The sequence below is a fragment of the Lepidothrix coronata genome, unplaced genomic scaffold, assembly GCF_001604755.1.
Source record: "Lepidothrix coronata isolate B3197 unplaced genomic scaffold, Lepidothrix_coronata-1.0 Scaffold124, whole genome shotgun sequence".
NCBI classification, from domain to species: Eukaryota; Metazoa; Chordata; class Aves; order Passeriformes; family Pipridae; genus Lepidothrix; species Lepidothrix coronata.
In genome coordinates, this window is record NW_016690304.1 from 1,526,190 (window position 1) to 1,540,302 (window position 14,113).

Here is a 14,113-nt window from a genome sequence, read left to right on the forward strand (position 1 = left end):
CTCCAAACCATGTCCAACCTGGCCTTGGACACTTCCAGGGATGGAGCAGCCACAGCTTCTCTGGGAACCTGTGCCAGGGCCTCCCCACCCTCACAGGGAAGAATTCCTTCCCAATATCCCATCTAACCCTGCCCTCTGGCAGTGGGAAGCCATTCCCCCTTGTCCTGTCACTCTGCCTCTGTAAAAAGTCTCCCCCTCTTTTTTATAAGCCTCTTTAACCCAGCATGTTCCTGGATGTAATAAAAACATTTGAGTGCAACCTTCTGAATGCCCTCTGGTTTCTCTAGGATTAAGTTAATAAATGAGAAAGTAGAGGTCTCTTGTACCTTGCTGGTACTTTGGGGCAAAGAAGCACTTGGAAAAAACCTGAGTTCATAGTTAGCTGGGGATCTGGGGAGTTGTATTTCATTGCTAACTTGCCTTCCATGCCAATTTTCACTGGGTTTTTTAATCCCTGTTTTTAATATCCTCCTAAATTGATCAATCTCATCCTTCAAACTCTTGTAAGTATGAAATGACTGAAGAAGGAAATTGAGAAATACAGAGAAAATTACCTGGTCAAACTATTATTTAGGGATTGACTTCAGATTATTTTTTTTTAAAGCAAGGAAGAGAAAGAAATTCTTCAGTGGCTTGGAATTAACATAATTCAATTCTTCTCTTATTTGTTCAAAAACTTGGAAGTACCATTGATCTACCATATATCAGTGCTCAGGGGTTTCACTGGGGATTGTGTGATTTGACAACAAAATATGCTGTCAGCTGGGATCTTCTGCCCAGAACTTTCTCCAAGAGCCACATCAATCTCTTGCCAGATTTATTTCTTTTAACGTGGCCATTGACTGAAGTGACTTTTGTCTCGAAAATCATGTTCTATTTTGATTCGAGGGCTTATAGCTTACAGTATCCTCCATATTCAGGAAAAAAAATAGCACAGCCCACTTTATATTTGATGCCACAGCATTTTCTTGCCATCAGCTGAGCACAGCTCTTGAGACACTAGTAAATTAGTGGCTCCATTTCCATCCTTTAAGTGCAGTTCCAAAACTGAATGAGATCCTGGCATCTAGCTCCCAGGCAGTGAACCAAAGTCATTGTTGTTGGCTACACACTCTTTTCCAAGGATTTGCCAGAGAAGATTGTTGCAAACTCGCTGAAACTTAAGTACAACCTAAGTTAAGTTAGCTGGAAAAGGTGGCTCTTCCCTTAAATTCTGGGGTTAAAGCAGCTTTGTGGTGAGCAGATTGGAGGACTGGGCATTAGCAGGGACATTGCCTAATTGCAGTGGTTGGTGTGGCTGCCTTGTTTTGGAGGCTGAAGTGCCTGGTGTGTTTTTAAATTGCCCTTTGCCAAGTGAATAGGTGCTAATTTGCCTCCTCACAGCTGAGTGCTGCCTGGTTTTGCCGAATTCTGCCTGTGTCCCTTCAGCCCGTGCTAAGACGTGGGTGAAATTATTCCTTTGTGATGGGAAATGCTGTTGTTTTGCTGGAGTTTATGGTTGGGTTGCCTAAATTCTTTTAAACTCTGTCACGTTATTTGCATTCTATTGCTTTTCCAAAGTAGTGAGTATTAATTAGTGTTGTTTTTTGGCAAGGAATCCTGCCTTCCTCCTTTGATTATTTGGAAAAATGTGACTCCTTTTAGGCTGTTAGTAGCCTCTCCAGTTGTTTTGGAATGACACAGTTACCCCCTAAAAAAACCCAACTAAATGCTGCTTCTGTTGTTGGCTTGATCCAGAAGTGAGATCTGAAAAAGGTCCCGAGAAGGAAAGTTTTAGCAGTTTTTAATTTAGTGGCTTATTTATATTCACCTTTGCAAATGGCTCTAATCCCACCCACAGTCCAACAGCACAGCTATCAAGGATCGATCTGTTCCTGCCAAAGTTTAGTAACAAATCTTTTGAAAGGTCCCATGTACTTTCCCTGTTGTTGGGACAGTGAAGCTTTGCGGTGTTGGAAACCTCCCCAGGAAAACTGGGCAAAGCTAGGCTTCAAGGCTGGTTAAAAGAGAAGAAGGATTTGGAAGAGGGTTCTGAGGTCAGCTGATAAAGCTTTAAAAACTGAAGTAAAATGCACAAGCTTTCATTTGTAGCATGCAACACATTGTTAGTCATAGCTCCAAACAAAGTATGGGTTCTTCTTTATTCTTATCTCTAGAAGCCTTTTTCGAGGGAATTGGATGGAAGACTGCTGTTTAGATCCCTTTCCCCTTGTGCACACCTAATTTTCTTCACCCTGTTCTGATGCTCTTGAAGAGCATCTGGTTTGAAGCTATTGGTGATGCACTTGGGTTTAATCCTGATGGTAATTCCTGTTTTGCTGATGGAATTGTTATTGCATCACTGTTTTCTGGGGTTTATTTTGGTGGAAGAGTGTTTCTTGCTTCCGTCCTCCCTTGGTGTGCAATGTACTAATTAGACTCTAAACTTAAGGAATTGCTGAGTGTTTGCATCTTCCTTAAAAATCCAGCCCTAGGTACTTAATAGACCTGTTTTGGTGGTACCTTCACTCAGCACCTGATAATTCCTTGGCAATAAATATTAACACAGTTGCTTTTCTTGGGCCATGGTGAGATCTGGTGGTTCTTGGGACTGTGCAGAGAAGCATATTTTACTCATCTGCTCTTGGCACTTCTCTCTCAATATTTGAAGTCTCTCAAGGTGTGTATTTTTATCAGTGACTCTTAACTGGAGGTGGCTGAAAACTATCTCCTGTTTGCAGGAATTAAGGAGAGCATTGGGTCTGCATGCTGGAAAGCACCTTTTTGATCAGCAATAGACTTTTTGATTTGTGTGCGTTTAACCTTTTCCCAATATCATTCTGGTTTTCCTTTGCACAGGATGCTGTTATTCCCTACAAGGAAGTCCTCCAGATGTACTGGGAGAAAGCAACAGGCTTTGTGAATGCCCGATGTGCTGGACTTGAACCCTGGCAGCTCATTGGTTTGACCTTTTCTTCTACCCTTCTGAGTGTGTGGCTGCATGGCTTCCTCTTCCAGCCTGAGAGTGAGTATTTGAAAATGAGGGGTTTTCCTTTGTTTAGAGGGAAGGGAGGGGCATCAGAGTTGTTCCCAGGTAGTAGAAGGGAAAGGGGGTGAAACAAGGACAAACGCTTATTAAAACAGACTCTCTGCTGTCAACTAATGTTTACAAACCCCTCTTCCAAATTAAGGTGAAGACCTGTCTGATCGATGTAACACCTCCATTCCTTCAGAGGGTGCAGCAGCCCAGCCTGGAATGTGCCTCTGTCTCCTTCCCTTTCCCTTGTCTCTGTTTTTCTTTTGGCTGGACCATTTACTTGCCGCAACACTCTTGTTGCTCAAACGCTGGGGAGGTTTATCCCAGAGCCGGGTTCCTGTGAACTGAGTCACTGCTGCAAAGTGCCTGGATAACCCTTGGTTGCTTCCCTTCCTGCTGGGGGAGGAGATGTGGTTTTGATTTGGCGTTGGAGGCGTGTTTCGTCTTCAAGATGTTCAAGATAATTGCGTGTGGTGGTGTGAGTTTTGTTTGGGTTTTTTTGCTTGTTTGTTTTGTTTCTTTTTAAATTTTATTTAATTTCCGGACCCTCTTCCTGTTTTGAGTGATTTCTGATGTTGACAGTGGGATCTCTTCTGGTGAACTTGCAGTTTCCCCTGGCTGTGTTATGGCCAGAGATCACTACCTTGCCCTCAGAGAACACAGTGCTTTTCATTTCCCACAGGCCTTAGGATTACACTCCAGTGGCAGCTTGTTAAAAACAGCCAAGTTTGTAACTTGATGTCAACCTCTGTGTCTCTGTTTCTCAAGCAGGCCTTTGTCTTTCAACAGTGGGAATGTCTGTAAGGAACAAATTGGTGTGAAGCTTTTGCTCAGGACAGGGTTATGTTATTTTCTTGGCTAGTATTTGTACTGTTGCACAGTGTATATTTTTAAAGTATTGACTTAAAAGGTTGTCTGAATATTTCAGGAGTTTGAAGTCTTTACTCACTGAGAAAATTGATAATGAAATTGTGCACAGTGAGATGTGCAGCAGAAATGTTGTCAGAGCATTGAGTATTTGCTACAGAGTGTTCCAGTTAGTGTCCTTAGGTAGCCTTTCAAATTGTACATATGAAGTGAAATATATATATGAAGTGGGAGGGGAAAGTGTAAATAAAATTGCCAAGTCTTGAAAGGGTCGATTTTTTTTAATCTTTTGTTGAGTTATTTCTTGGTGTAAGTGTCCTGTGGGCGTGCAAGTGAAATGCCTCCAGGACTTGGCAGATGTTTTCGGTGGCTATAAAGCATCTGTGTCATCCTGATTTCATTCCTGCCTGTAGAGCTACCCTAGGAGTTTTCCAGTGCTTGTCATCAATGGCTTGTCTCATTCATGTGGTGCAATTTCTGCTTTTCCCTCTGTCCATCCTCTTTCCCTGAGTCACCTCCCATTGCATCATGTTTCCTACCTCTGGTGGACACACATGGGGCAAATCTGTGTTGTGCCACAGCTGACATGGTCACAGATGTCACTGTTTCCTCTTTGGTCTGGGGGCCTGTTTCACATCTTAAGTGTTTTTGTTTTCTAGTACTATTCTGGTTTGAAGAGGCAGAAGATAATTTCAAAAAGTACTTTCCCTTTTTGCTAGAGACTTTTCCTTTAGCAGACTCTGAAATCCCTCTCTTTCCTGTAAAATTCCACAGGTGGGTGTGAACTGCTTTGTAAGAAAGTCAAATTATGGATTCCTGTTCTGCAGTCCAGATGTTTCCATAGCATGGCCTGCTCCTGAGCCTTGTTCTTCAATTTTCTCATCTATCCCCTTGGTCACTGAATTATTTTAGCTTGGATCAGTGATGCTGAACCTGGATCATGGTCTCTGTAAGAAGTACTGTGCTCAGAGTCCCTTTTTTTTTCTTGACTCATTATAGGTTCATTTCTAACTTTTCTCTTTCAGGTTTGACATCTCGAACCAAAAAACAGTTCTTTAAACTGCTGAGAAAAATGCCACTTGTTGGAGCCATAGTAAGTATTGGAACAACTACTTCTGGTATTATCCCAGGTCCTTGTTTCAGCTCTCTTGGAGAATACACAGTTCTGTGCATCTTTTTCATGTCACTGTGATCATAATGATCCAAGGATATACAACTGGAATGTCTTCTGCTGCCAGCTGGTTGAATGACAGATTTAATTTCTACCTATTCTTTTTGTCATAATATCGCACTCATAAAATGGAGGTGCCAGATTCTTTTAATTTTTTTATTTGTTTTAACCAAGAATCAGTGTGGTAACAGAATTTTCCAGTAACATTTCCTCATTGTTAGATTTCAAGAAAATAATTTTAATTCTGGGAGAAGGAGGACAGGATTAGAACTTGAGTTGCTCTTCTGAAACAATGTCAAGTGTGAGATAGCTAAGTTGTGCAACTTGGAAGGATATTTATTTTAATCAGGGAACTGGCTGTGATTAGTTTAGGGTTCAGATAACTATTAGCAGTAATTAGCAGTATAGCACAAGGCTATCAGAACTTTGTGTAATCATTAAAATGACATGAGCTGTGGTTTGGGAGATTCTTTTTTTGCACGGAAACTTGCAAGCACAAATGTCAGCATGTTTTAGCACGTTAGCAACTTAGTGATGAAGAAATGCCCAGCTGGGTTTGTTTTACCTGGTAAATGATGGTATCACACTTGATGGCACTGCTTTCTGCTTAGTGTGTTGGCATATTTGCACATTGACCGAGGGGTCAGATCTGTTACAGATAATTTTATCAAGAGAGTAGGGCAGAGGAACTCTTTTTCCTTTTGCTGTAGACACAGAAGGAGTTCTCCAATTCTCCCCCAGCCCTCCGGAAGGGAGTAGCATCCCCTCTTTGTTATATAAAGTACCTCAACTTTCACCTTCTCACCTGAGTAGCCCTTGATCAGATGAGTTCTCTTCTGCTTGTATTTTTTGCCTACCTCTTAGAAAAGGACACCTTGTACAATTCCTGTTGTGTCCAGGCTTTCCCTCCTTGGGGCTGACACTGCTCTCCTGTGCCAGAGGACTCCTGCTGTGCCCTATCTGTGTGCTGTCCTTGCTCTTTGGTAGGTTGATAGCTGATAACCTGTCAGTTGCTTACTGTGAGGACTTTGAGGCATTCCAATGTCCAAAAGTCACTATCCCAACACCTGTGTTGCCTGGAAAAAGAATCTTTACTTTGGAGCGTTCTGTGAGAAAAAGTCTTGAGTTTCTTGGGTGTAAGGTGTGAGTGAGAAGAAAGAAATCTCTGAACTGTGCCTGTAGTGGAGATTTTTTTGTTGTGTCTCTGTTTTCATGAGTTTCTAAACTGTGTGTGTGGTGGCAGAGGAGGCAAGGTACAGACCAGAACGCATCTGAAGGCTTCTGCAGAGTAAAAACTGTGACTTAGAGAGGTTTGGTGGATAAAAATGCAGTTTTCTCAAGCATTAAGGGAGGGTCTCAAAACTCCTACTGCTCTTCCATACCCAGTGGAGAATGTCCTGTGTCTGGATGTTGCAGTGGTGGTGTCGAGCAGCTGAGCAGGGGCCCAAGTGCCACTCTGCAATGGCTTAATGGGCACAGTTCTGGGCTGTGCCAGCCACCATTCCCACAGGTTTAGAGCCTGGTGTATGCCAGTTTGCTGTTCCAGGCAGCTTGTTTTTGGAGGGAGAGGTTGGCAGGAAGGAGGCTGTGGCTCTTTGATCACAGAGCTGAGGCAATTCCTGTTCTACTCAGCACCACTGATGTAACCAGTAGGTTCTGTCCTGCACACACTCAAGTATTTGTAATATGGCCAGTGCCACTGTTTCATAGGTTTTTCCTTTCTCTTCAGATTCAAAAGAAGATTGATGAAGCCTTGAATGATGTCACGTCCAGTTTATCCTTCCTGAAAGATGAAAAGGATTATATCAAAGCGCTGCCGGAACAAGGCATGAGCCAGCCCCAAGTGCTGGAGAAGATGAAAGAGTACAGCTCCAAAGGTGAGTCTGTGCTGCAGCAGAAGTGGGTCTGTCAGACACCTGATATTACACTTGCTCTCTTAAACGAATTCCAGTGACTCCTGCACATGGCTTCCCCTTAAATATTTCATCCCTGATGCTCTTGGCTTGCAGGTTTTTCTGTTTACCTTCTGGAAGTGACTAAGATCTGTGTTTATGACTTTTAATACTGTATTTGGGTATTCACACTGAAATTCCATTCCTTCTCCAAGAATTCTAGACTGATGGAGAGGTGGGAGAGCTGAGGAGAATAGAAATACGGAGGAAGTTATCCGAATGCATTTTGGTTTGCATTTCTGAGCAGTTGCCTTGATGTTTTACCAGAAATGTGTTTTCTGTGAAGCCCCAGGAAATACTCATAATCAAAAAAAATGCAACTTCCAAGTAGGATTTTTAGGGAATTTCCAAGACTGTCTCTCTTAATTGAAGTGACCATAATGGTCTGCACCTTGAAAAAGCCTTTTAAGGAAGGAAAAGTCATGCTGTTGTTCTGCTGGCTGGAGCCCACATAAGCAGTGTTTGGCACTTGATTTGAGTTGCCTCTCTCCTGTAAATATCTCCACCCTGATTTGTGGAACTGTTACCCCTAATGAGCAAATCTGGGTGACTTCCTGTCCAGAGGAAAAGGTAGTGACTGCCCTGCTCCTATCCCAAATTTGAGAAATGCCTTGAATTTTCTGTTACAACAGTGCATCTACTCCAGATTCAGAAGCAGATTCACAGCAGAGTATCCTGTAACAACTTCCTTCTTTTCTGCTGATGTGTATTGCTAGTGCTGCTTCTGTCTATGTTTTCCCTTAAATTATTGTTTCCTTCCCTCACTGGGTTCTTTTTTCTTTTCCTGAGGTTTCCCCCTTTGCCCCCCCCGCTCTCCTTTGGAAGTTGCCTGGAAATACTGGTTTAGGTGACATTTGACTGAGGTGCCTGGTGTGCTGTAGGTTTTAGCAGTATAAACTTGGCCTTTCCATCTCTTCTCAGCTTACAGTGGTTGTGGGTGCTCTTTGAAAGTGGCTTCAATTTCGCCAATTTAGTGTTCGGTTGGTTGAACAGCAGTTTGGGGAGACTGGTGGGGATTAAGTGGATTACATATTAGTATAACTGCTTGCTTGCTGTGTGTTATGTGCTGACTCTTCAGTCATTGTTTACTTGCTGTTTGCCAAGTTCACACAATGCCAGGGGCTCAGCCCGACACACAGCTGCCTCTGGGGCACAAAACCCAGGGAAATCTCAAAAGCTGAGTCCTCATCTGTAGAACCAAGGGTAGAACTTTTCCATGCACTTTTCCACACTCCCTGAGAATGGCTGGGTTTGTGAGCAGTGTGCTCTTCCTTCTCTTTCAGGAGACGTACGTTGGCAGGACGGGAAGGTCTCTGGGACTGTGTACAGTGGTGAAGAGAAGCTCACCCAGCTGCTAGTGAAGGTAAATTGCAAGCAGTCCAACTTTGCAGATACCCTCTGCACCTTCAGGGTGACCAGAAACCCCTTAATGCTGTTCCAGCACCTCAAAATAAATAGGGAAGATGAATAACTTAAGGCTGCCCAAGTTTATAAGCAGCCTGGAGTAGATGTAGGAGGAATTAGTAGCGAAGCATTTGAGCAGCGTAAATCTGGCCACATAACTGTCCCTGCAAAAACACCTCGTAGAGATAACTGAGCCAGTCAGGTGAGATGTTTTGAGTGAGAAGGTAAGGAGCTGGTTTCAGGTGAACTGGAAACTGGTACTGGAACAACTTTCACTGTGCAAAACTAAATCCTTCTTGGTTTAAATAAAAGAGAAGTTTGTAAAGTGTTGCCTTTTTTTTTTTTTTTTTTTTTTTTTTGGCTTGGCTGAGTGGTCCAAATCTTAAACAATGGAGCACTGGCATGTTTCAGTGGTGTCTTTGTTAGGTCTGTTTACCTGCTCAGGAACTTCTCCCTTTGAGGAGGCTGGAGAATAACCTGAACAGCCTAAAGGTCTGTTTACTAGTACATTTCCTACCAGAGTTCTTTTGCTAGGAAAGGAAGTCTTACTCCTGGGAACAGCTTTTGTAACAAGTGTAATGAGCTCTGTTTGGTGGTTTCTATTGCTGTTTTCTTCCTCGTGTTGACATTTTCTTTGCCACTTCAAGGGAAACATAAAGCTCAGAGCAGCCTTTCTGGAGGGGCCTCAGAGTGTTGTGGAAACATTCCCTCTGTTTGTGCTGATTATTCTGCTGTATTTCTTTTAACATCCCTGCAGTTGCTTTTTGATCTGGACTGCAGGAGATTGGAACTGGCCTGTTCCAGCCTTATATCCTGTGAGTCCACAGTTACAGAAAAGCATGAAATACTGGTTTCCACATCCACTTTTGTTGTGGTGTGGGTGGCCATTTGTGCTTTTTTTTTTTTTTGTGCTTCAGAATTCCCCCTTAATAGTAAACTTGAAAACTAGTTCTGCAAAGGAGGTTTTTTGGCCTGTTTTGTGTAAAGTGATCTCAGAGTGCGTGTTGTTCTTTTTTAAAAATTGTCTTTACAGCAAGAGCTATTGATATGTTATAGGATCAACCCAAAGGTCAAAATGCCCTAGAAAAACATGTTGTTTTTTTAAAAATTTTTTTTGCTCGTCAGCTTGTGGCATTTACTTGCAGGAGCAGTTAAGTCCAAGGAGATCCGCAGTGTTCTTATGGTTAAATGCAGCTAATTTACTTATACAGTGCACATGGGGAGTTCTCAAAGCTGCATTGATAATCCAGTCCTCCATCTGCAAGGCTGACTTTCTGTCTTTGTTTCCTGAAGGTGTATGAAGAGTTTGCCTGGAGTAACCCTCTCCATCCGGATATATTCCCTGGCCTGAGGAAGATGGAAGCGGAAGTAGTGAGGATTGCCTGTACACTCTTCAACGGGGGCCCCAAGTCTTGTGGTGCTGTAAGTAGCCTGTCTTAACTTCCTGGACATTTTGGATATTTTTAACTCTGATAGGTGCAAAGGCACCTTGTGCTCTGCAGATGAGACTGAGGTCGAGCTCACTCTGGGATATTCCATGCCGATGTATCTGTGTGCTGGAGGATGGTTGCTTTATTCCTCTTCTTGGTGAAGCTTTATAAGAGACAATTTGACTCAGGGAAATAGTTTTCTAGACAAGACTATTTAGTTCAGCTTTTTTTTCTCCACTTTTAAATGACACAGGCTCGATGGCAGTTGGAAAAGAGAAGTGGTGTAATGCAGCCTGGCTGGTGGTCCGTGGGGGATGGTGAACAGAGCAGTGTTACTTTGAGTAGCTCCCCTCAGTTTTAGTCTCTGGACTGGAAATCTGTAGCCTGGCAGATTGCTGGGATTGAGGGCAAGGCCAGCTGGCTGGCTGGTCACCAACAAGCAGGCATGGCATGTATTGTCAGCTGTCCAGCTGGAAAGCTGTGTTTCCAGGCTTATGTGGCCTTCCAGTGCACTACAGCGGAAACCAGTTTTACAGCCTCGATAAAATTCCTAGCAGGAGTCCAAATGTGTGTTCTTAAACTGATTCTTTCAGTGTTGGTCAAAGAGCAAAAGATAAGAAGTTGCACGGTGAAATATTGTTATAAAAATAAATCATGTCTTCTTTCCCTCCTCTCTCTCCTTTTGGTGAGGATCCCGAATTCCCGAGGGCAGGTTCTCTCCCTGTTTACATGGTGTGTGGGACAGTGAGGTCTCATCTCCTGGCACGGTGGTTAGGTGCAGCTGGCAGACAATATTTGAGAAGAGTTAGTTGAGTCTGTGAGAAGAATCCGGATGAGGTTTTCCAGAGACTGGCAGAGGTGCTTGGTGTAAAATGTGCTGGGGAGGGGAGAAGGCTGGCGGTGGCTGAAGGTCACTTGGGAAGGCAGTGTTGATGGCCTTGAATGGGCTTGAATGGGCTTTATCTGTCACTTGGAGGCTTGGTTGTGCGAAGGAGTTAAGTACTGGAGTAGCCTTATAGTAGGTGTAGTTGGGATCAGACTCCAGCTGCATTGAAGCTGAAACTCAGCAGTGCACTGCGTGGGAGTATAAGATGTGATTGCCTTTGATAGGAGGAAGTGATACCCTGTGACCTGACTTGTCTTCTCAGGACTGTATTCCTTGTGCCACCTTCAAGTGTACAGAAGGAATGTGCCTCTTTGCTTTTATAAGAAACGTTTCACCTCGGCTCCCTCCTGGCTTGCAGTGCTGAGAACGGGGGTGAGATTATCCCTAGAGTGGGGAGGAGGCTGGGGATCAAGCTGTTGAAACTGGTTTTTATCACCAGTTGGGACATCAACTGATAAAACAGGCAGATAGCTGTGTGCTGCTGATGGATGCTTGGAGAACTTTGCTTGCTGAAGCCTGCAAGGAGGACATTCGGGGTTTGTTTCGTAAAATGTGTTGTAAAAGCGTCACCTCGGCCCTGTGTGCTCCTCTACTGAAACTGAAACGTGGAATTGCTGGAGAGGAGGTCAGAACAGGTAAAAAACTGCTCCAAAATGGTAGGACTGTGACACAGCCAGTGTGAGACCTTCTGCTTTTCCCTCAGTCCTCCCCTCCCTCCTGAGGATGGTGCCATAAAGCCAAACAAAGGAGCAAAGCGGACACACAACCTGCCGTGGAGTTACATCCCAGCTGGATGAACAGTCCCATTTGCAGGGTGAAGGGGAGGGCTGAAGAGTTGATTGGCTGGAAACAGAAGATTAATTGCAGCCCTGTAATTATCATGTCCAAACAAGTGTCTCCAGTGGACTTTTTGTCTTCCTCCCACGTGTCCCTTCCTGACTGGGAAGCATCCAGAGTTGCTAATCATTGACAGAGAGATGTGGGTAGGTGTATGGAGGTCACATGCTCTTTAAGTAGTTGGCCTCAAAGACTTCTTATTTTCTTCTTTCCAAAGCTGAATTAACATTTCACAGTAACTTCTGGAGACTTGGACAGTTACAAAGTCATTTAAAAAGAGCATTTTTTCCAACTGATGCAATGGTTTCTCAGGAAGGCCCTGCTGTAGCTGGTGGCTCAGACTACCACAATTCCACTTCAGTAGCTGGTGAGGCTGTAAAACAGAGGCTTTAAGGCTAAACCAGGGAGGGTGCAATGCTCTGAGTTACCTTTAAATTGATCTGTTCATGAGGGGCCACTGGCGTGTTCTGCTGAGAAGGCTTCTGGTTTACTTGATTCCACTTTTGCGGTGTTGAAAATTAATTTCTCTGAATGTCACCACTGCCTTCTCTGAGAAGCAGTGTGTCATAGTGCCAGGCCCCCTGGCCACTGGATTTAAGCAGCAGGGACTGCTTGGCCAACTTTTTGGTGCCTGGTTGTGGTCCCTGAAGGCAAATGGAGCTTGCTGGTGTTTCTGGACAGTGTGTCTGTGGCTATGCTGCGTGGAAAATGCCAAAAGTTTCTGTCTGGACTTCTCAGTGAGGCAGTTTCACTTACTCTGTGCTCTGATTTCCACAGCATGTTGCAAAACAGCATTTTGTGGGACTGATGGTCTGCTTTTCAGTCTGGGAAGAGCAGCACGGTGCCACATTTGTGCTGTTCCTGAGGTTTTCACACATCTCTGTGTGGTCCTGCCCTGTGTCGTGTGGACACCTTCCTCAGCAGGAGCTCTGGGGAGCAATCCCCTGCTCCCTCTCCGAAGGTTTTTGGTGTGTTTAATAAATGCTAAGATGAAACCTATCTTTTTTAGGTTTCTGAATGTTAAACTAGATGAGCAGGCTGCATTATTTACAGGAGTTGCCTTTAGCTGAGCCACGTGGGCTGTAATTTTTTCTCTTAAACACAGGCATAAAACCTCTAACAATGCCCTGGTGGTGGGGGATGCAGACATGCCTTTGCCTTAAATTGCTCTGAGAGATGTTCCAGGTTTTTAAGCAGTTTTAAAAGCAATCATTTTCAGCAGTGGATGGATGTTTCCTATTTCTCACTAATTACTACTATTGTTCTTACTTTTAATTGTGTTAGGCAAGAGCAAAGAGACAGCAGTTGGGGAGTTTTGGCACCTGGGAGATTGTAATCACGTTCTTGCAATGATTTGGAAGGACTAATTAAGCTCAGCACTGAGAGGAGGAACTGGGGGATTCATTCCTGTCTGCTGTGTGTATGTGTTTGTGTTCACAAGGTGCTTTGTTTTGCACCGCCAACTTTGTGGGTTTCACCTGTAATTTGGGGAGAAATCACCACTTTTATGCAAGCTTCAATGATTTGTGTGTTCTAAGCAGTTTTTTGACCTTTAAAAAGAAAGGGCAGCTTTGAAGTGTAGGGAGAAACTGTGTTTGGAGGTGTACATGTGCGTCTTTGATGTCAGTCTCTCTGTGAATTCCACTTTTTCAACAGCTGAGGACAGAAGTGGGAGATGAAATCAGCAGATGCAAACCTAAACCTCCTGTAGAAACCCATTTTATCTCTTCTCCCCAAACTCCAGGGCTTCCAAACTTTGTCCTGTTGCTGGCTGCACATTTGAAGTGAACAGTGAAATGTAAGTGATGTGTCTTGAGGGGAGGCTTAAACTGTGCAGATCCGTCAGATTTTATCTGGACTGATGAGCAGGTCACCTTGAGACAAGACACAACTAGTGGAATTTACAACCGCAGGTTTACAGGGGGTTTATGGGAGGCTGCTACAACATTATGACCATGCAGTGGATCGGGGTGTATTTTTTTATTCTAATGCTACCTTAGAAATAAATTATAGTGTGCTTTTTTATTCATGGGGTAATTCAGCTCAATGAATTTTTTGGTCAGCTTTGTCTCCAGGGCCTGAATGGAGGCATTTCTTACGGTGAAAATGCAAACAAAACTTGAGAGCCCACGAACCAAAGTGGTTCTTTTAATGTCTGACAGCTTAACAGTGACATACCAGGGAAATCCTTGAATAGGGACTGTACCTCTTACTGCTGTTTGTAATGTCGAGGGTCCAGAGCAGTGGGATTTGGAGGGAGGGAGCAACAGATGCAATATACCTGGTTGAGAAAGCAGGAGGGATATTTATTCCCTGTGCTCTCTCCTCTCCCCTCCCATTTGGAAAACAATAAATAACTCAGGAACACAAAAAGTCTGTTTACTCGCCTTTTCCCGCACACTTTGCCCGGCTCTTGAAGATAGCACAGGGTTGGAAAGCTGCTTAAAACAATGCCTGTTTCCAGCCCCCTTTTCCCATGGCACGGCTCGAGCCTGTGGGCTTCCATTTGGAGGAGGGAGAGGGATGTGTGCGAACCCTTGGTGGTGCTGA

General features: G+C 43.9%; 1 protein-coding gene across 1 annotated transcript in view; it reads left to right on the forward strand.

Moving 5' to 3' along the window:
- Nucleotides 1–14,113, forward strand: part of SGPL1 (sphingosine-1-phosphate lyase 1) — a 31,795-nt gene that overhangs the window by 6,225 nt on the left and 11,457 nt on the right. The window contains exons 2-6 of the mRNA XM_017826155.1: nucleotides 2,839–3,004; nucleotides 4,909–4,976; nucleotides 6,784–6,931; nucleotides 8,290–8,369; nucleotides 9,704–9,832. Of these exons, the coding sequence (XP_017681644.1) occupies nucleotides 2,839–3,004; nucleotides 4,909–4,976; nucleotides 6,784–6,931; nucleotides 8,290–8,369; nucleotides 9,704–9,832 (591 nt within the window). The remainder of the gene's footprint in view (nucleotides 1–2,838; nucleotides 3,005–4,908; nucleotides 4,977–6,783; nucleotides 6,932–8,289; nucleotides 8,370–9,703; nucleotides 9,833–14,113) is intronic.